Source organism: Priapulus caudatus, unplaced genomic scaffold (genome assembly GCF_000485595.1).
Source record: "Priapulus caudatus unplaced genomic scaffold, Priapulus_caudatus-5.0.1 Scaffold248, whole genome shotgun sequence".
NCBI classification, from domain to species: Eukaryota; Metazoa; Priapulida; class Priapulimorpha; order Priapulimorphida; family Priapulidae; genus Priapulus; species Priapulus caudatus.
Genome location: NW_014577309.1, coordinates 278,097 through 298,326, shown reverse-complemented (window position 1 = coordinate 298,326; position 20,230 = coordinate 278,097). Strand labels below are relative to the sequence as shown.

General features: G+C 43.4%; 1 protein-coding gene and 1 long non-coding RNA gene across 5 annotated transcripts in view; both read right to left on the bottom strand.

Annotated features, from left to right (window-relative positions):
* Positions 1-11,573, bottom strand: part of LOC106808014 — a 13,644-nt gene extending 2,071 nt beyond the window's left edge. Inside the window, exon 1 of the long non-coding RNA XR_001393742.1 lies at positions 10,912-11,573. This is a non-coding gene — a long non-coding RNA (uncharacterized LOC106808014). The remainder of the gene's footprint in view (positions 1-10,911) is intronic.
* Positions 3,689-20,230, bottom strand: part of LOC106808013 (F-box/LRR-repeat protein 15-like) — a 17,102-nt gene continuing 560 nt past the window's right edge. For 3 of the 4 annotated variants that reach the window (XM_014810557.1, XM_014810555.1, XM_014810556.1), the window contains exons 2-6: positions 7,628-7,807; positions 6,776-7,215; positions 6,270-6,401; positions 5,888-5,968; positions 3,689-5,608 (exon numbers count right to left, since the gene is read on the bottom strand). In XM_014810557.1, coding sequence (XP_014666043.1) covers positions 5,488-5,608; positions 5,888-5,968; positions 6,270-6,401; positions 6,776-7,215; positions 7,628-7,807 — 954 coding nt within the window. In that variant the 3' untranslated portion in view covers positions 3,689-5,487. The remainder of the gene's footprint in view (positions 5,609-5,887; positions 5,969-6,269; positions 6,402-6,775; positions 7,216-7,627; positions 7,808-20,230) is intronic. The other variant, XM_014810558.1, reaches the window with a different exon arrangement.

The window sequence follows — 20,230 nt, the reverse complement described above, 5'->3', positions numbered from 1 at the left end:
AGACAGAAAGGGAAATAGAGAACGAGAGAAAGAGAGAGAGAGAGAGAGAGAGAGAGAGAAAAAGAAAGAAAGGCCGATAGAGAGAGACAAATAGAGAGGGCGAGAGAGAGAGAGAGAGAAAGAGAGAGAGAGAGAGAGAGAGAGAGAGAGAGAGAGAAAAAGAAAGAAAGGCCGATAGAGAGAGACAAATAGAGAGGGAGAGAGAGAGAGAGAGAGAGAGAGAGAGAGAGAGAGAGAGAGAGAGAGAGAAAGAGAGAGCGAGATGCGGCGAAGAGAAACGCAGAAGAGAAGGGGAGGGAGAACGAGCGGAAAGACGAAAAGAAGAAAGAAATAAGCGTGAGAGAGAGCGAGGGGAATTATTGTAATAGATATGGAGATAGAAATGATGAAAATAGGGCACGAAGAAATAGAAATGATGAAAATAGGACACGAAGAAATAGAAATGCTGTCTGAACGAGCAGCCACAGAAAAGGTTCCGCAGTTTACCATGATTGCATTATTACACTTGTTCGCTCTATCGCATCATCGCGTAGATTTCTCTCCCAACATCCAACCCATGCCTCTCCTCTTCTCATCCACGCACCCACCCTATCAGCTTACCAACGCCCGACCACCCCCCCACGTATCACCCATGCCTCTCTCCTCTTCCACGTCTCCCCACACGCCGCACCCTGCTCACATCTCACCCATGTCTCTCTCTCCCACATCTCACCCATGTCTCTCTCCTCCCCCACATCTCACCCATGTCTCTCTCCTCCCCCACATCTCACCCATGCCTCTCTCCTCTCCCAATTCTCCCCACACGCCGCGCCCTCCCTCACATCTCACCCATGTCTCTCTCCTCTCCCAATTCTCCCCACACGCCGCACCCTCCCCCACATCTCACCCATGTCTCTCTCCTCTCCCACATCTCACCCATGCCTCTCCCCTCTCCCAATTTTCCCCACACGCCGCGCCCCCCCACATTCTCACCGCATGTCCTTCTCCCGCTCTCCCAAATTCTCCCACAACACCGCCGCACCCTCCCCCACATCTCTTCCTCTCACTCACCCACGCCGCACCTCACCGCACATCTCACCATGCCTCTCGCCCCATCGCCGCACCGGCCCCCACAGTCTCACTCACATCCACCTCGTTCACACCTACCTCTTCGCATCTGATTTGTTCGTGGCTCTGCGGGGCTCGACAGCGTCAGGAAACCGGCACGTGATCACGCAACCTTATTCGGGGAACGTTATCCGGGTCGCCGGATAAGCAGTAATGCTCACTGCCAGGATTTCATTTCTCGCTGGCATTCATCTTCGCTATAGCCGGACGCGGACAACAGAAAATCACCCCCGACAGCACACCCTACTACTACTAATATCGACTCATTTTAATAATTGCGTGGATATACTTTTTCGGCTAATAACGAAACGCTAAGAGTACCGTGAGACGCGCCACTGGGTTTACAGGATATCCCAAATTACGTTGCGATAAAAAAGGGGATAATGATGCCGCCAGGCGGTAGACGCAGCAGATCTGCTGTATAATCTCCCGACGAAAATATTACTAAGGCATAAATACACTAGGGGATACCTGATGGCGAACGCTGGTCTAATAAGCTTACAAGCCTAGAGATAATGGCTTTAAGCCGTGACTCAAAATTGACCGGATTACTTGTCATTTAAATATCGAAATGCGTGCGATGAGGAAGGCAAATCTAGAACCTCGTTATAACGAAACAGGCTGATGGACTATATTGCAGCACGTCTACCAAACCAACACTAAACCGCATAACACGTGAGAGTCATTTTGGGATAAATGAATAACAAATTTATACTAGTCGTTTCATCACAATCCAGATAGCGAAGTACGGTATATATACACGATCCGTATAAATATAACACGTTAAAATCTAGACATAGGATACCACAACGTACATTGCATCTCCGCGTTATGATGACGCGCCCAATACATCAATCTCGTGTCAAGCTGACTACAACATCTTACTTAAAATATAAAAAGAGGCAACACCTCACCACAGTCGCCGCACACCGCCATCAGCGTAGCTGCTGGCTACTCACACCGGCACGGTGGCCCACAATTTCCCATTGCGGAAACAACAGAAGCAAACGAGTAACGCCAAATGACATTACAGAGGCAAGAGCAGACGTTAGCAACCACACACAGACAAACTAAACGCATTAATGCCCCCTTGACGTCACCATGCCGGATGTCCGTGGGCATAATTCAAATTCTCACAGCGCGTCTATCTATTAAGCTTTCTACTGCGGATGCCGAATACAACCACGTCTCTCACACTCGCTACTTAACAACTCCGTGTAGGAGAGATAGCAGATCTGCCTTGTCAAGCGAGCAATAGGGCAGCCCTTCGCGTGAAGACGGCAGCCGAGAGAACCGCCTTAATATCTGAATCAGCTGCTCGTGACCTTCGGATAAGCGTCCGAACCCGACCTCGGCATAAAATACGGCAATTTCGTCCTCCGCGAAACGTGCGTCAAAATCCGTGTCGCCGAGGATGTCAGCGTGGAACTTGTCCTCGTGGTGAATCGCGGTTACAGAGCAGGCCGTTTACTTAGCCGCACTAGTTTAGTACATCGCGCATGACCTGGAGTATATGGCCGGCGCGTTATGCTTCGCGGAAATTAGAAATCCTTATCCCATCAAAGACAACCATCATTTCAGATTGAAATATGGCTTTCACTAGCATAATATCACGGCCGAAGCGACCGACCTCGTCAATAAGGAATATGTCGTGAAATCGCTAAACGAGAACCGGCCGTGTGATGTCTTCCCTATACCATGCTGTATGCGACGCATGTAGATCACGGCATGTGTCACCCCGATGCATCGCGCACCGCCTACCTCGCCTCCTGCCCCTCCCTATTTAGAACTTCCCCCAGTAGGGCGGTGAGTGTGCCTGATAGCCCCGTTGAGTGTCCCGCTGCGTCCAGGCGGCGGTCGCCCCGCGGGCAGTCTACGTACATGCATGAATAGGTTGCAGGCGTTGCCTCTCTTCCGTTGTGATGTTCGGGTTGAGCGCATGCGGGGCGGTGAATGGAGAGGCGCCCGACAAGTTGATCGAGACGGAGAGGGGGGTGAGGGGTTGGGGTGATGGCCTTTCAAGCGTCGCATCGTAATCGGAATAGGCGAAGAACTGGTTTGGCATTTCTTTGTGTCCGCACGGATTACGCGAACGAAAAGAAAACAGGACGGCCTGCATCGAAATCTAGCTGCATAATAGTCGCGAAGTGCGGCTCGATCAGTGGACAGCGTAAAACTTAGCAAGTAACAGGAATCTTTCGCCAAGAAAGCACCGCAGAGTCTTCTGTTAAAGTCTAATGTAGATTTCACCTGAAACACGCAATGTGAGGCAATTGAAGGCGGTGACAATGTCCTCTGGGCGCGGGGGGGTAACTGGATTTCTGCAAAATTGTGTGCTGGTCCGGACTTCGCGTCGTTCGTCGTTCGCCGTCGCCGTCGTCGGCTATGGTCGTCGTCGTCGGCAGCATCGTCATGTCGTCGTCGTCGCAGTCGGCTAGCAATCGTCAGTGTCGTCGTCGCGGCGTCGGCAGCCATCGTCAGTGTCGCCGTCGTCGTCAGTGTCATCGTCGTCGGCAGCATCGTCGTCGCCGTCGTCGTCAGTGTCATCGTCGTCGGCAGCATCATCGTCGTCGTCGTCACCGTCGTCGTCATTGTCGTCAGCATCATCGTCATTGTCGTAGCGGCAATGGTGGTGGTGTTGGTGTCGGCAACGGTCATCATCATTGCTACCTTTGTTAGCAGTCGGTGTGAGGCAACCGGCTTGATCGCTGACACACTGGAGGGACGATCGACAGACAGACACGACTGCACAGAGGTGGGCGTCAACCCCACGGGCGACCAGCGCGCGTTCACTCACCAAATAAATATCTCCGGCAATCTCCGAGCTCACTCGTTTGTCGGCAATGTTGTTCGGTTCTGCTTCCCGCCGGAATCCGACATCCACACGAGTGTGAAACGAAGGAGGAGAAGGAGGAGAAGGAGGCGGAGGAGGAGGGGGGAGAAGAAGGAGGAGGAGGAGACAGCAGACGGCTGTGTTCCCACCACGGTAAAGAGAGCGCACGCCACAGCGATCAATAGCACTCTGATGACCACTTGTCTCACACGAACAAACCATGCACGCCTCAGCTCCCTACGTGCGAAGTGAGAAGGAGGAGAGGGAGGAGGAAGGGCAGGAGGAGGAGGGAGGGTCAACCACCGATCTAACTCGAAACCCGCCTGCATTCTTTCGAGCGCCACGTAGCGTCATGCACTTAAGCAGACGAAATTCCAATTCCAGTCGTTTCATTCTTTGTTATAGGAGGGGTAAATTTAAAGTGCCAGTCAAGCTATAGTACCCACAACTACATCTTTGTGCTTCTAATATCAAATTTATGTACACAGTTCATTGGGACAATGTCTCAATAGTGGGGGTAAGGGTACAATTTCACTAATTCCGGTATACAGAAGGATCATATACCTGCTATCAAAAATATATCAGTATAATTAGAAGTGATACAATTTTGTCGTTATATATCTAAAGTAGAAGTGATTTATGTGATCAAATTTACGTTTAGAATTCAAAAGACAGCGATATGGCTGATTTTAATTGAGGCACCTTATTGTCTTCCGAGTCATCCACAAGTTCTTAACACATTTTATTGCCTCTGATTGCCCCTACACAAGTGGAATCAACTTGAATTTTAATAACCAACATTTTGCATCAACGCCAGAAGGGGGCATCACATAAACTACGGATTTCAAGTAGATGTTATTGTAGCTACATTTTCTCATTATGTGATTACGTGAATACGCAATTAGAGTCATTCCAAAAACACGAATTGTGTAATAATAGAAGTCATGCGTGCGTGGCGCCATCTATCGCTCATAAACTTGTCTAATATATTATTATATAGGTTATTATAACATTATATTATAATATTCGTATGGTATTATTGTGTGGACTGACTGGATCATAAAACATCACGGGTTGATCAATTTCTACGTGCTAGCGGCACCTCATAGTCTAATTGGACAAACTTCCAATGCAAATTAGTTCATTACCTAATAAATATCTCTCTTTCACTCTTCTCTATCTCACTCTGTGTCTTTCTCTCATTCTCTCTTCTCTTGTCTTTCTCTCATTCTCTCCCTATCAACCTCTTCTTTCTCGCTTTGTTAGTGCTGACCACACTCACACAGGCAGAAAATGATTAGGCAAGATCACAGGTAGACCGAATAATTCTGTCCCATATAACCTTTTTTATATTTTGGTGAGGGTTATATTGGCTATATTCTACCCAATATAACCCTCACCAAAATATAAAAAAGGTTATATGGGACAGAATTATTCGGTCTAGATCACAGGATCATCTAGACGTCACCTACCTAGCTATCAATGCTATCAAACAGAGTAACAGTCTTCACCTCCTCACTCCGAGAATCACTAATACAGAATGATAGCTAGATCTGCAGGTGGAGTCGGTGCATTAGCATCTTCAAGTAAGCCTCACTGCTCGACTCGCCTTGTAGAGGAATGTAGCTAGGCCTTGCTCGATCGACAAGTACCCCACGCAGCCGCAACCTAGGTGTTGTAAGGGTGTAGGCGTGTAAATACCCGACCGAATTCATAAGCACAGTACACGTGACTTCTGTTAACAGACGACTTAACTACCAGCTACAATTAAAATAAAAAGAAACTAATCGAGCCTTTACGTAATACCAATCCAGTACACGCAAGTCGTGGTTGCCAGCTCAATAAAACATATTCTAAAAATTGTATAACGTAAAAGCATGCATTTACGTGGCATCGCCATTTACGCAGCTATGTCTACGGTGACATTGAGGGTAAAGTATCACACACCTGGCAAGCGTTGCCTCGGTGATGTCGCGACAGTCCATCACACGCAGCACCTGTAGTGTCTGACAGTACTCGGCTAGCACCCTGCGCAGACAGAAACGAAGAACAACCGGCCGTCCGCCCGCCGTGAATTCAAACAGAATTTTTCAATCATATATATATAGCACTTGTGTCCGCTAGCGGAACAGATATATTTCGGCAATTCTTTGTGCATTACCAGGCCAAAGTCAATGATGAAACCAAAACAAAGAACACCGTACAATCGAACAAGTCATAGCATCATGTTCTTTTTTGGGGGTAGGGGAGTGTAAAAGATAATGTATTGTATTGGTACTTGTATTGATTCTTTCTGACTAGATACATCTTCGTGTAGAGGGCAACGCACCTTATCGAGTCGTCTGTGACTCGCCAGCAGCCTGATATATTGAGGTCCGTCAGGGGCGTCCGGCAGTAGGCTATCTCCCGAATCGTCGCATCTGTTATGCCATAGATCTTACACAATGACAAATTCTGCAGCCTGCAAAAATGGAAAAGCCACCCTTTTACTAGTAATTTACACAGAAGTTCTGATAACCCATCAATTCATTTAAATCCGACAATTCTAAGAAGCTATCAATCTACTAATCTATTATAAAGGATGCACACGTATTACAATCACTATTGACACAGGGAACTGCATCGTAACAAGATGCTCAATATTCAAAATAAGAAGAACCTGTAATAACCTGTAATAACCTGTAATAACCTGTAAGAACCTGTAATAAGAACTGTAATTGCATTTAAAAAATGAATTAAAAGTTTAGAAAAGATACACGAAAAGTAGTTTAAAAGAAATATCATCAGGGTGACGCGACATCGCGTGACGTCACCCCCCTCGCGCGTGCTCCGTACCTGCAGCAGGCCGCCAGCACAACCTTGATCGCCGCATCGTCGACAGCCCAGCATGACTCGACGTCGATGCGCTGGAGACGCCGACACCCCAGCGCCAGCGCGGCCAGCGCGCTCGCGCTCAGCCAGTGACAGTCCCTCATGACGACAGCGTCGAGGTCGGGACATCCCGCGGCGAGCGCGCGTGGCGTGGCATCCGTGAGCCGCGAGCATCCGCTCACGTCGACGTGTTGCAGGCGCGGGCAGCATGTGATCACACCACAGAGCACGCTGTCGTCAAGCCAGTCGCGGCAGTTGGCGAGCACGAGCGTGCGCAGCACGCGGTTGCCGTCGACGATCGTGTGGAAGCTGCGCGCGGGGATGCGGCCGGCGTAGTGTGTCAGGTCCACCTGGAGACGACGTCCGAAGAAGGCCTTGACCAGCTCAGCGGCTGCGCGGTTGACCTGCGGTGACCGTAACCGCAGAAACCGAACGATAGCATATAGAAGTCACGCCTTCGATATCGGTAAGGAAATCCCGCTGTGATAGCATCTTCGAAAGATTCTACGCCTATGCGTGATAGCTGCTGAGCAATTACCTCTATATTCACATTCTGAAGCATAGATGATAGAAACTAGACATGCTGACTAGAATCAAACATGCACCGAGGTATCAATATCCAGTTTTTGTGAACATCTTAGGCAATAATTAATAACCTGTGCACTCATGTATACGTATATGTAATGCAATCTAATTCGAAAGTGTGACCACATTTTAATTCCCCCAGAAATCCAATAAAGCGTTAGCCACTCAAAAGAGATTCCACTACGATATCATGCCTAATTGTTATGTAATTTTATTTGTATAGCAACAAACCTGTCGAAGGCGGAAGAGGTCATGTAAGGATAACCGACATAAAACGTATCGACAGAGAACGTCCTCCCACGGGAGATACAATAAGCTCGGTCCACATGACAGGGTTTGTGCTCTGTCGAGGCACATGTCCTCGTGAACTAAATGGCATGTATCATGACACGAAGCATCACATGCCATCATCTGGAAAAGGATGCAATTAACATTTTAACTTACTAATAATTATAGCATTTAAAGCATGTGCCTGATGAATAACCAGTGTGCACAATTTGGGACTAGCATGTGTGAGTTTTACTTGTACATATTCAGATGCTGTGCACCTAAAACTTTTGGTGAAGTATGGCATGCCACCTTATCACACCTGCTTCTGAGCTAGACTCCAATTTCAGATGGCGAGAATGCTATGGAGTCTCTATCTCGAATTGTAAAATGGACATAATTACATATCTGACCATTACCATGTAAATGTTCATTTAAATGGGTCAAAAGGGTTACTGTCAACCACAAGTTTGATTAATATTGTCTTGGTTTATATACCGCATGCTGGCTATACATGCTGATAGTCTGGTCGACAATGTGTATATGGGCATACCGCGCTCTCAATCACACGAAGTCGATTGCTGTGCTCAGATAGCTGAGCTGAGACTGGGGATGCGCTGAGATTTACTCTATGCAGTACGCTTAGCTCTACCCGTGTAGACCTTCGCTCCGGCCCTGCTTGTTCGTCCAAACCATTCGCTCATTTGATTTGGTATGCTTCTTTTCTTTCGCCCGTGATACTTCGCTCAACCACTCCCCCAACGGCGTCAGAGTGCAGGGTTAACCCGGGTAGAGATACTCATTCACTCACTCACTCACACACGCATACAGATACACCCCCAGACGCACGCACGCACGCACACGCACACATATATATATATATACACACATATATGTGTGTGTGTGTGCACACTATCAATATCACTATCAGTGTCATATTTATAAAATCTGTTAATGTTATTAAAGGGATCCTTTACTCTAGGTTCTAGGTTTATTTTCAGTTAATTTAGGTTAAAATTACGCTACATAAAAAGTTTCATGGTTCAATCACAATTCGAAATTTTGTTTTTAACTGTTTTAAAACTAACGACTACAGTTTGATTATAACGACGGTGGCACCACTCAAAGCGCACGATCTGAAAAGTTGCGCAAAACGACTTTTCAGCCAAGGGCTACAGACCGAGGGTGTTTCTTATTTATTAATTTAAAAGTAAAAGGATTGTAATATCTTATAAACGACATATAGTTTCAGTTATATTATGGATAAATTTGTCCTAAAATGAACATCATTCGGTTAAATAGCATTTAGGTATAAATATAATTGCACCTCTGTGATTAGCCCTCAGTCTGTAATGTGCAAAATATATTGGGAAATGCGCAACTTTTTCAGGGTGGCAGCACGGTTGCGGGTGTCACTGTCAATGGCGACGTTCAAATTTCGTAGCGTTGATGTATAATTAATTATAACATTAACAATTAAATTAGGTAGGCCCTATCTGGTAACAAGTATGTGTGGGTATAGACGATTTGTTATACAGTAACTTGAGTAAGTACAGTTGTATGCAGTAAAATCATAGAGTCTAGTATCCCTTTAAGTGGTCACGGTACTACTCCTGTAGTGTGTACTGAGTGATATTGACAGTGATAGTACTAGTAGTAGCACTACTAGTACTACTACTACTTCAGTACTACCTACAACTAGTAGTAGTATTACTAGTACTACTACTAGTACGTGATAGTTAGTAGTAGTAATAGTAATAGTATTACTAGTAGTATTTACTGTATTTACTGTACAGCCACGTACACATCACATCAAGTGTTTGTATGGCTATCAAGGGTTAGGCAGCTTGCGCTTATATAAAACCCTGAACTGTCAATAGCGGCCTAATTCGATTTTAAATGGTGAGCAAGTCTTTTGCCGCAATAACATGTTGGAAGGAGCTTTCAGCTGCTCAATCACTCTCTGAGAAAAATGTTTTTCCGTAATTCGAGACGACTGCCGCTCTTTGTACAGTTTCATGCTGTGACCTCTGGTGGTGGACAGGATTGCAGGTGAAAAAATGTCCTATGCATCAATATTCTCCAAGCCTGTCATAATCTTATAGGTCTCGATAAGATCAGCTCTCTCTCTACGGTCTCTAGAGTAGTAAGATTCAGCCTTTGTAGTCTTTGCTGGTATGACAAGCTACCCAATCCTTCCACAAGTTTAGTCGCTCGTCTCTGAACTTTTTCAAGGAGCTCTATGTCCTTTATCAATAAGGTCTCCAAGCTTGTATAGCATATTCCAGGTGTGGGCGGACCAAGGACATGTATAAGGGAACGATGTGTGAGCCTCGACCTGTCGGTAAAACACCTTCTGATTATCCTAGCACCTTGTTTGCCTTTTTTGCTGCTTCTGCACACTGTCTAGATGGTTTTAGTGAGGCATTAACTATAACCCCTAAGTCCTTCTCTCAGTCACGTTGGCTAATGGCACATCGTTCATATAATATGTGACCTCGGGTTTCCATGACCCATGTGTATGCATTTGCACTTGTCTAAGGTTGAACAGCATCTGCCAGTCTCTGACCACTTAACAACTTGTTAAAGGCCTTCTTTAGTGATATCTCTAAACTGTCAAATTTTTACAATTATTTGAAGCAGTATCAACACGTAAATAACGAAAGCATTCGTATATTTTTTGGTTGCCTCTGTGATATTTAAAACACGTCTTGATGTTGGGTCTATGAATGTTGAAAATCATTTATTCTGCCAAACCGGCCACCAGGTGGGAAAACGGCCTGTGACGTCAGGCTAGGTTCTCCCCGCGTTGCGCCGCACACAAAGCCTGCATCAGTGCATGAGCACAAAGCTATCCTCGGCTGTAACTTATATTGGGCATAAACATCAACTGCCATATTAATCATCATGAGCATGATATATATATATATACATATATGCATTGTAGACTTTACTACCGGATTAAACCACATTAATACTCAGACAATAAAATCGGTTCCAACCAATTTCATATGCTGCTTTACTCAGCTCATGCCAATCTGCTCAGTCACAGTGTATACGCAATACGTTTTTGTTCTACTTTCTGTTTGTTCGTGGACCGCGGTTAGTTTACGTTACAGGACAGCTGACCTCAGGGTTAAACACTACCTGCATATATTGATTATTATACTCGTACTGCTATACACTGAGTTTCGTTACGATACAAGCTAACTAAATGCCACATTACACGTGAAAATAACATATGTTACTATTATCATGTGCATAAATTCTACGTATTAAGTCCTGTCATAATTTCCACTACCGGTACGCTAAAACATTTACTATTGACTATTGTCAGCTTTGCTTTTCTTTAGTCAGGCCTACTGTAGTACTGAGGCTACTCTATTTAGAAAATTAGACAGTACTGTAGAATGGGAAATCTGACAGTTGCATTATCTGTTGGAAAAAACTTGGCTAGGCCTATTTAGCTTGTACCGAAAGCAAAAACATTTCATTATGTCAGGAGCGTATAATGTCAGTAGGCCTATACGCTCCTGATTATGTACACCTAGTACCTACAATGAAATACTGAGCTAAACTCACCATTCAGCAGTCTTCCTTCTGCTGGTTCGACGTTGCCTTGAACATTGGCAACGAACATGAACAAGGCATCACACGTTTCCTTGGCACGGTTGCCTTAAACTATGCCTGGGTAATCGTAGCTCCAAGAAACGGTATTGCGAGGATTAGAATATCCATTCCGTCCGTTGTATAAACAATCCGTCGCACAGCCTGGTCGGGCTAGCGTAATCGTTGGCCAACGGTTCAAACATGTACGCAGCTGAATACAACTATCTTCAACATGTTCCACTTCATTGTCTATATCTACTTCATTTTCATCTTCATCAATGCTGATTGACTGTTTATCGCGTATCGTACGAAACTGATAAGTCTAGGAACGACTCTGAATCCGGTGTTCACATTAGGCTCCATTGTACACGCTTGGCAACGGGTAAACAAGCGCGAGTGCCTACCCTGACGTTCACACTACGTCACGGCGAACAAGATAGGCGGGCCTGTTTTGCGGTCAGCAAATTCTTTACATTGTGAACATCAAAAAATATTTTTTCTCATACACCCGCGAAAACCCATTCAACCTGTAAATTCTCAGTTAGTTGTACGATAAACATAGTTAACTTTGATAGGTATGTAACTAGTTTTCCATCACTAAAGGAGGCCTTTAAGATCGCCTTGCTAGCGCTGCTGACTTGCTATCCATCGCACTTGACGCTTCCAATAGCTTGCGTGTCATCCGCAAACTGGTCGAGAGACTGTGGTACGTGTGGCGTCAATGTCGTCAATGTACACTATAAAAAAGGACAGCCGGCCAAGCCCACAGACCCTTGGAGGCAAACACCACTTGTCACTGGTCTCCAGTCCGATATCTTGACCATTCACACTACTCTACTGCCCTTCGTTCCCTTAGCACTCCTCAATCCAACTGACTACGCGTTCCTTCTATTCCAAACGCCCTTAGTTCCAAATGAGGTCTCTCTGTGTGTACCTTTATCGAAGGCCTTTGTTGAAATCCAAAACTATATGACATCAACAGGATTTTCTTCATCTACGTGCTTAAGTGGACACTTTCCAGAAATTCCGAAGATTAGTCAGACATGACCGCCCTGTCCAGCGGAATCCATGTTGTGTGTTGTTCATGAGCTGATTGCTTTCTTCAATATGGCGTACAAATATGTCCCGTAAACACGCTTCCATGATCTTGCGAAGCCACGCGACGTCAGGCTACATGGTCTGTAGTTGCACGGTCGAATCTGTTGCGGACCTTCTTAAAGCTGGGCGTGAACTGGGGTCTTTCCAATCCTCCGGCGATGTAGCCTGTGACCAGGCTGTGTTGCGCAAACATCATATGCAACGGTTCACATACAGATCTGCAGCCTCTTTTAAAACTCTAGGTTGGCAATCTTTCCCCTCCAGGTGCTTGTCGCTTTAGATTTAAACTACTTGGTCTATTACAGCCCTTCCTGACTGAGGATCGACATGGTCTATGCACAGCTATTCTCTCCCTTTGGGGTCTTGTCGATTATGGCGCACAGCGATGTTCAACGTATTCTCGACGAGTAAAACACAATACAAATAGTCATTAATTTCATTGCCAGTTGTTGTTATCTGTTATCCACAGTACCAGATCGTCAGTTATGTGGCCCGCATACTGTCCTCGTTAGATGTCTCCCTCTCACATATTCTCCAAAATCTTGGGTCACTTTTTAATGTTGCCTTGCCATTTATGCTCAACAACTGGCGTTTAGCAGCCTTAGCGCGCGGTGCCTGGTGCGTCTGGGCCTGTTTGAGACTTGTATACAGGTCATAGTCTCGGATGAACCGAAAGTTTATATCTCGTTCATGTTTACTTTTCTGTCGCGCATGGCTTTCACTAACATTCTGTAACCCATGTGGTTTTGTCTTACTGCCGACACCACTCTGCATGACTTGGGACAGATGCTTCGTTCTTCATTGCGATCGCAGTTTCCGTGTGAGACCCCCAGCTAGCTTGTCCGCATACTCTTCGCCAACCCCCCCCGCCCTAACTCAGACTTTCAAAGTCAATACAGTCAGCTTCTCAGTTTGTCATATTCCCCTTATTTAAGTTGTAAACCTCCATGGGTTGCTAACTTCTGTGCCGCTCGGGTTCTCCCACTCTCCGCCCTTCAGCAATGGATTTAAGTGCACCCTCGCGTCGAACGGTCTACTTCGACAACCACGGTCCCATGTAACAATAACTGTGGTCACTGTTGCTCAATATGTTCTCTGTACTTGTAGGTTTTCTCCTACTAGCATGCGGCGGTTCTGTTGTCATTCACCAGATCGTTATACTGGGGCTCCTCTGCCGTAGGGTTAACGCCGTATCAACATGCTGCCTCATAAAGCAGTCTTGAACTAAGCAACAATCCGTGGCACGCGTCTACTCACCGCTTTAGAGATACCCAGTTCTATTTCCACTATGACTACTATAGTAGTAGATAGTAGTAGTACTAGTACGTATATCAGTAGTTATAGTAACTACTACTGCTAGGGTGCTTGCAGTGCAATGCCCATGCAAGCCAATGCAAAATGGCAATCAGCAAGAGATTCATTTATGGCTAATCCATAATCAGCTCACTAAATTGTACATAAACTGTAATAACAACGATACAGGAAGTTAGCACAGTGCGCTTTTATATGTACGCCTGTATCGCTAAATGCTGAAACATGATGCGGCAGTGAGGCCGAGCAGTTAGTCGTACTAGTCGTAATCAATCATGTTACCTTTTTCATGTTTAATCGAGTGGAAGTATTGGGGCCTGCCATCTTTGTGATAGCGCCACCTACACCAAAATAATTTACTCTTGAAAGTTTATACGATGTAGGCCTCGCATTGGTGGTAGATAGCTTCGACGAATATAGTGTTTAGCTGCCGCCGGTTTGTAATGTTTGCTACTACTTTTCATGTCGTCAGTTGTTTAAATATATATATTGCATTATAGATTCATACCTCACTCCATCACTCAAAATCTTTCCTGTTTTACCAAAGCTCGAACTTTGACCTGGATGTGCGGTCAAGTTTGTATCAATCGACCGTTTATAGAAAAGCGTTTTTTTTCACGTACAAGAAAAGTTAAGTATTTGGCAAAATCTGCCACCATGGACCAAAGATTTAAGTATGGATGTCCGTTATCGTGACGGCCTTGTGGTAAAAAATGTTTATGTATCAAACTGGTTAAGGAAGCAAAGTCAACCAACATATCGAGTTGGAATTGGCTTACAGAGTCGTTCGTACCTGCTCAACAAGAACAACAACGATCCTGATTTATCGTGAGGTTCATAATAATACTACTACTAGTTACCAATAAATTAAGGTCTATAATTGCTGAGTAAAGTATTGATAGCTTACAACGGACACTGATTATCATATTCCTTTCATTACGCATTTTGGTATCGTTAGATAGACAAGTGTAAAGTGAGGCTGTTTTGGTTAGCAGTTAGCTAATACTAATACTAGTAATAGCTGGTCTGGTAACCCACAAAAGCCTCGTCTCTCGTTGTGTCAAACCCCCACGCCCAGTCCCAGCTATGTTAAAAGTAAAGAGTTTGAGTGATAGTCAGGGTAAAATATTCCCTAACGTTTACTACTACTAGTGTGGTGGCTATAGACTGGATATGCATTTGTCTAGTGCTTCCCACTTTTTGGTCAAATTAATTATTGTCTTATTAATTTCATAATAACTGTACAATCGAAAAGATATTGCAAATATAGTCCTCGCCTAATAGTGAACGTACATGTCACTGATTATCCAGTGTAAAATTACCATAGGTTTATGCTGTTATAACCTATAGTATATAAAATAGCAATATTTGAAGATCGAATTCTTTTGTATAGCGGCAATTTCCTTGAAATCGCAACTACCAGACAAAGGTGAATCTCATGAGTGGACGTAGTGTTCTATATTGCTTAATTGAGTTATACCATGTAAAGTACAGGACAGGGTCTTGCCGAGAACAAGTTGTATCATCACAGTAACGCGTCAACACCACAGGCCACTGGAACGCTCAATAAAAAATAAAAATGTAAACACGAAATGTATTTACTACAAAGTCTTAATGTTTCTCTAACTCTATTTCGCCTATTATTGCAGATAACTTTGCTGAGAAATGCGTTCGAAATGCCTCATCTGCAACACACAAGTACACTGCACGCCTGCCCTGTGCACAAACAACATGAATAAGAGAGTATCATGAATAATCTCTCTTATTCGTGTTGTTTGTGCACTGGGCGGGCGTGCGGTGTACTTGTGTGTTGCAGATGAGCATTTGAACGGCATTTACAGCAAGTTATCGGCAATAATAGGCGAAATAGAGTAGAGAAACATTAAGACTTTGTAAGTAAATACATTTCGTGTTTACATTTTTTTATTTTATTGAGTCGTTCCAAGTGCCTGTGGTCAACACGATTGTAAACGAACAGATTCCAATCATTGTGTATTTTTGTGAAAATAACAATGTACAAATGTTCTAAGACATGTTAGCCTTACTTTAAGCCCGGCGCTCACGTGAGTTATTTTACTCAAGTAAAATGACGCACGAGTCAAATTATTCAACGAAAATCCGCCGCACACGTGAGTAAAATGACGCATGCATCAAATTACTCAACGAAAATCCGCCGCACACGTGAGTAAAATGACGCATGCATCAAATTACTCAACGAAAATCCGCCGCACACGTGAGTAAAATGACTCATGCGTCATTTTACTTGAGTAAAATAACTCACGTGTGCGCCGGGCATTAGACAAAAATTTTGCTGTTACGTACGCAATACCAGTAAGTGTTGTAGTGGCCGTATTATACGAGAACAGCCAGGAAAACTATTTAAAATTACTTTAATGACTTTTTGTAACCAATGCCACTTAGAAAAGTTTGGTCTATTGTTGTTCCAGCTCCATACATAGTTTGCAATGTTAAAAACAAAGATTTTGTAAGGTTTATTAGTTCTAGGTGCAATGCTACGGATAAATATAGGTCTGGTCTTAATTCATACTTTTCCGTATTGATAGTGGCTTGATTGTATAGTTAATCATCAGCACTAGTACATTGGCGATGTGAATCAAATTGTGTGAACATTGGTTTTTGCATTTATATCTTGCAGTTGCTTATTGAATTTGACCAGAAAGACTCGAGAAAACGTGAACGGATTGATGTGCATAAGGACAAGCTTGGACTGTTCTTAGTAGAGAAGAATTCAACAGATGGAGTTTAAATAGCTGAAATAAAGTTCTGTAAAACAAACAAAGACAAAAAAGATCATCACTTTTGTGAATGCTGTTTTGATGACCGAGTGTGTAGCGTGCGCATCCATGGATCCCTCACTGCACTCATATGAAAATGGGTGGCTAAAAGTGTGTTGCTTGGTATGGACCCACCTTTGAACGAATATTGAAATCGACTTGGACATCGCAACAATCCGGTAGTATATATATTATAATATACATTAACTATATATATAATATATACCAGTGTCCCTGGCAATCACGCAGATTCACGTACCCTGACGTGCCAGGGGACAACCTGGTATCTCATCTCCAGACGCTGGGCAATGCTAAGAATGACCATCGAGTGCTGGAGGACTGTTTGTACGGGACTGCTCGCCAATGCCGCAAGTCGATTCGATTGATTGTATCATTAGATGACGCATGCATATATACCTAAGAGCTCATAAATAGAGAAGAGTATGACACCATTTTAACAGCGTTTGCCATAGTTATCAATTGATATGTGAATAAATATATTCAAAACTTACCTGTGTTTTCGTCTATGATTCTCTCCTTAATGCATATGACACCACAATGAGCCTGAAAATGTAAAAAGTTCTTTTGAATACGACACGGTTTCATCAACAGTTTCCAAATGTGTTGCAATGTATTTCGGTCCCAGTTTTATATGCGGTGGCAGCACGCAGGTTGTAAGCTACGGGAGCGCTGGGGGCTGTTGGGATATTAGGTAAGCACAGTAACAGCACTTGTTCGCATTCCAGTATCAATCAGAAACGACATGGCAACTACAGCCTTAATATATATAATCAGCTGCTAGTCGCCGTGAGCACACATTATTTCTAAGCACGCTGAAATACCAAAGTCGGTGTCCTAATATCTCCAACAGCCCCAGCTTCCGTCATAGACAATAGAACACTAATCCAAATAAAAACTTGCGCGCGAATACATGCGAACATTTGGGAAAACTGGTGAGAACCGTGTCGTATTCAAAGAACTTTTTTGAAGAACACATACGATTTTCAGGTAATTGGGTGGTGTCATATATGAGTTAAGGGAGAATCATAGACAAAAACAAGGTAAAGTTTGAAAATATATTTATCAGCATATTGATAGAATATTTACTAAGCTGAAAACTATGCAAACGCTGTAAAACGGTGTCATACCTCTTCTCTATTAATTGCAGCTCTTTTAATATATATACATTAATTTCACGACTTGACATAAACCCCTGTGTTTTGATCACACATTCTTCTACGACGTGGCTGTGTAACCACCATCTTGCGTTTGTCCATTCCGGCCGGTTAAACGCGCACATCGGTTGTCCAAACTAACGCTTCTCCGGACTGCTCCACCAATGAGGCGAGCTGTCTCGTCCTGGTACTCAAACCAGCATCGTGCGGAGTTCTGCCGTGTACAATCGCACTGTTGGCACGGTCAGCTGGCTCCTGTAGGTAAACAAATATTACAGCATAGGCGTTGAGGGGGGCATGGTGAAGCAGTGAAAAAAACATTTAGAAATACTTTCTATTGTAGAACATGATAAAAGAAATGGTGAAACCGTAATGAGTTTTTCTTATAATGATGGATGTCACGGTAATACAGAAAAACATTTACAAAAGATTACATAATACGAGTTTTTCTATAGTTTTCTATAGCAGCGGCGAAGTGCATTTAATGAACATAGAGAAGTAGTTTGATTCAAATGGGCAAAGTGCAAGGAACGCATCACTACAAAGAGACCAGCTTAAAAAGTAAAAACAGATTATGATGGAAGGAGCAAAGAGAAGACGAGAGGGGGAAGAGAGGAGGTAAATAGAGATTGAGCACTCTGAATGTGTAGAAGGACGCACAAGAGAAAGGAGAAACGAGAGTATTAGACAGAGGAGAAGGCGGGAGAGAGAAACATAGAGGCGAGAGAGAATTAGCACGACGTTAGAGATACGGGTAACTGTAATGATACACGTCATTCGAACTATAACAAGCCAGCACAGGTACTTACAGAGTGGAGGGCTGAATATCACAGCGGCCAAACGAACGTGGAAGACTATGATCAACAGAGACTGCACTGGTTGACACAGACGTCTGCCGAGTAAATCGCACACGTTGTCCACTCACTGCTTCAAAATTCTAACAAAAAAATAACACTCACTCAGTTCCGCTCAAGGCCGATCGAAATATTGGCATAAGTAAAAAGTCTAACTCTATAAGGACCACTTTTGGCAACAGTGTGATGTTTGAAAATAGCATTAGTTATTTTACTTGATGAGGAAAGAAAGCCTTATGAACTCTGCACTAAGCAATTAATGGTGATATACTCCGTCGACAAACTTGACAAATTCCTATGTATTTAATCAGATATAAGTATTATAGAAACTTGTATATAGTTATATACATATACTTATCTATTTAAGTATGTTTTTATATAAACAACAGTGACCTAACACACTTCTATTATCAACTGATATTTCTGATACAACCACAATGAACCTGATCACTACAGCTTTTTAAGAGCGTGTATTGCGAGAATTTTGACTCAGAAAAACGAATATAGCTTTATATAGTCTCAACGCTGACAGGCGAAAAAATATCACTGATACACAACTATTCCAAACACCAGATTTTAATTGCAGTTATAGCATAGAAGAAATTGATGATTGACCACATCATACGCAGCAATAACATCGTTTGTGTGTCCAACTCTCAAAATCACAAATGGTGTGCTTTGAACGAAGTGCACATGAATTAAAGACAAAAGGCCGTGGCAATTCTGTTTGGTAAATATTATTGGAGTTTTAATGTCAATAATTCAGAGCACTTTCTGTCATTGTCATTCAGTGTTACTATCTGACTGCAATCCACAAGCTTCTCGTAATAACAGACTTTACGTGGCATTAGTACTACACTGCGTTACCGTCTAAAGTATGAAGCGGCTGTGTAACACTCATGACCTGATTTCTACGGTGCGACGGTATGGCATTACTGCACTGTGATAGATGTCCTCGCGCTACCGCGAGAAAATCCGAGAGATGGCAACGGTAGAACAGAGAACAGAATCAAAATTGTAATCGTGCATGATTTCATTGGATTTGGTGAATACGAAGGTTCTAAAGACACTGTTATCGTTCTCTACGACAATTGCTGTTGTTCAAGCGAATAATGGTAGGTATCATGAAAATTGGGAAAACACTGGAAAATTCTCGCAATACACGCTTTAAACAACTGTATTGAAATAAATAAGAGACATACAGAAATAAAATAATTAAAATTTACTTGTACAGTTGTAGTTCAATTTATTATTTATTTGCATTTGGCTATAATTTGTTAACAATTAGTTTCTTTAAATATGGGATAGGATGTTATTAATTTAATATGGAAACATAATTACACCAAAATTAATTACAAAACATTGAAAAATACACACCTACCACTTCTAGGAAATATAAAAGTTCTAGTAAAATTCATGATTCAGAACAAAGAAGCCATATATAGTTGTCGGCCGTGCACGACATATATGATACCAGAGAAATCATATATAAGAATGCTACAATTATTTATTCACGGAATCTCTGCCGTCCATTTACAACTTCCTCTCCTGCATATCCCCTATCCTCAGCCTACCCGAGGCGGGCCGGGAACTGCCGAACTGATACGCCCAACAATATGGAAGGATTATATCAATATGGCAATAATTCATTTCATACTTACCAATGCTGGCCAAAGATTTCTTTGAGACTTGTATCATTAGTTCCAGCCCAGACTAAAGCTCTTT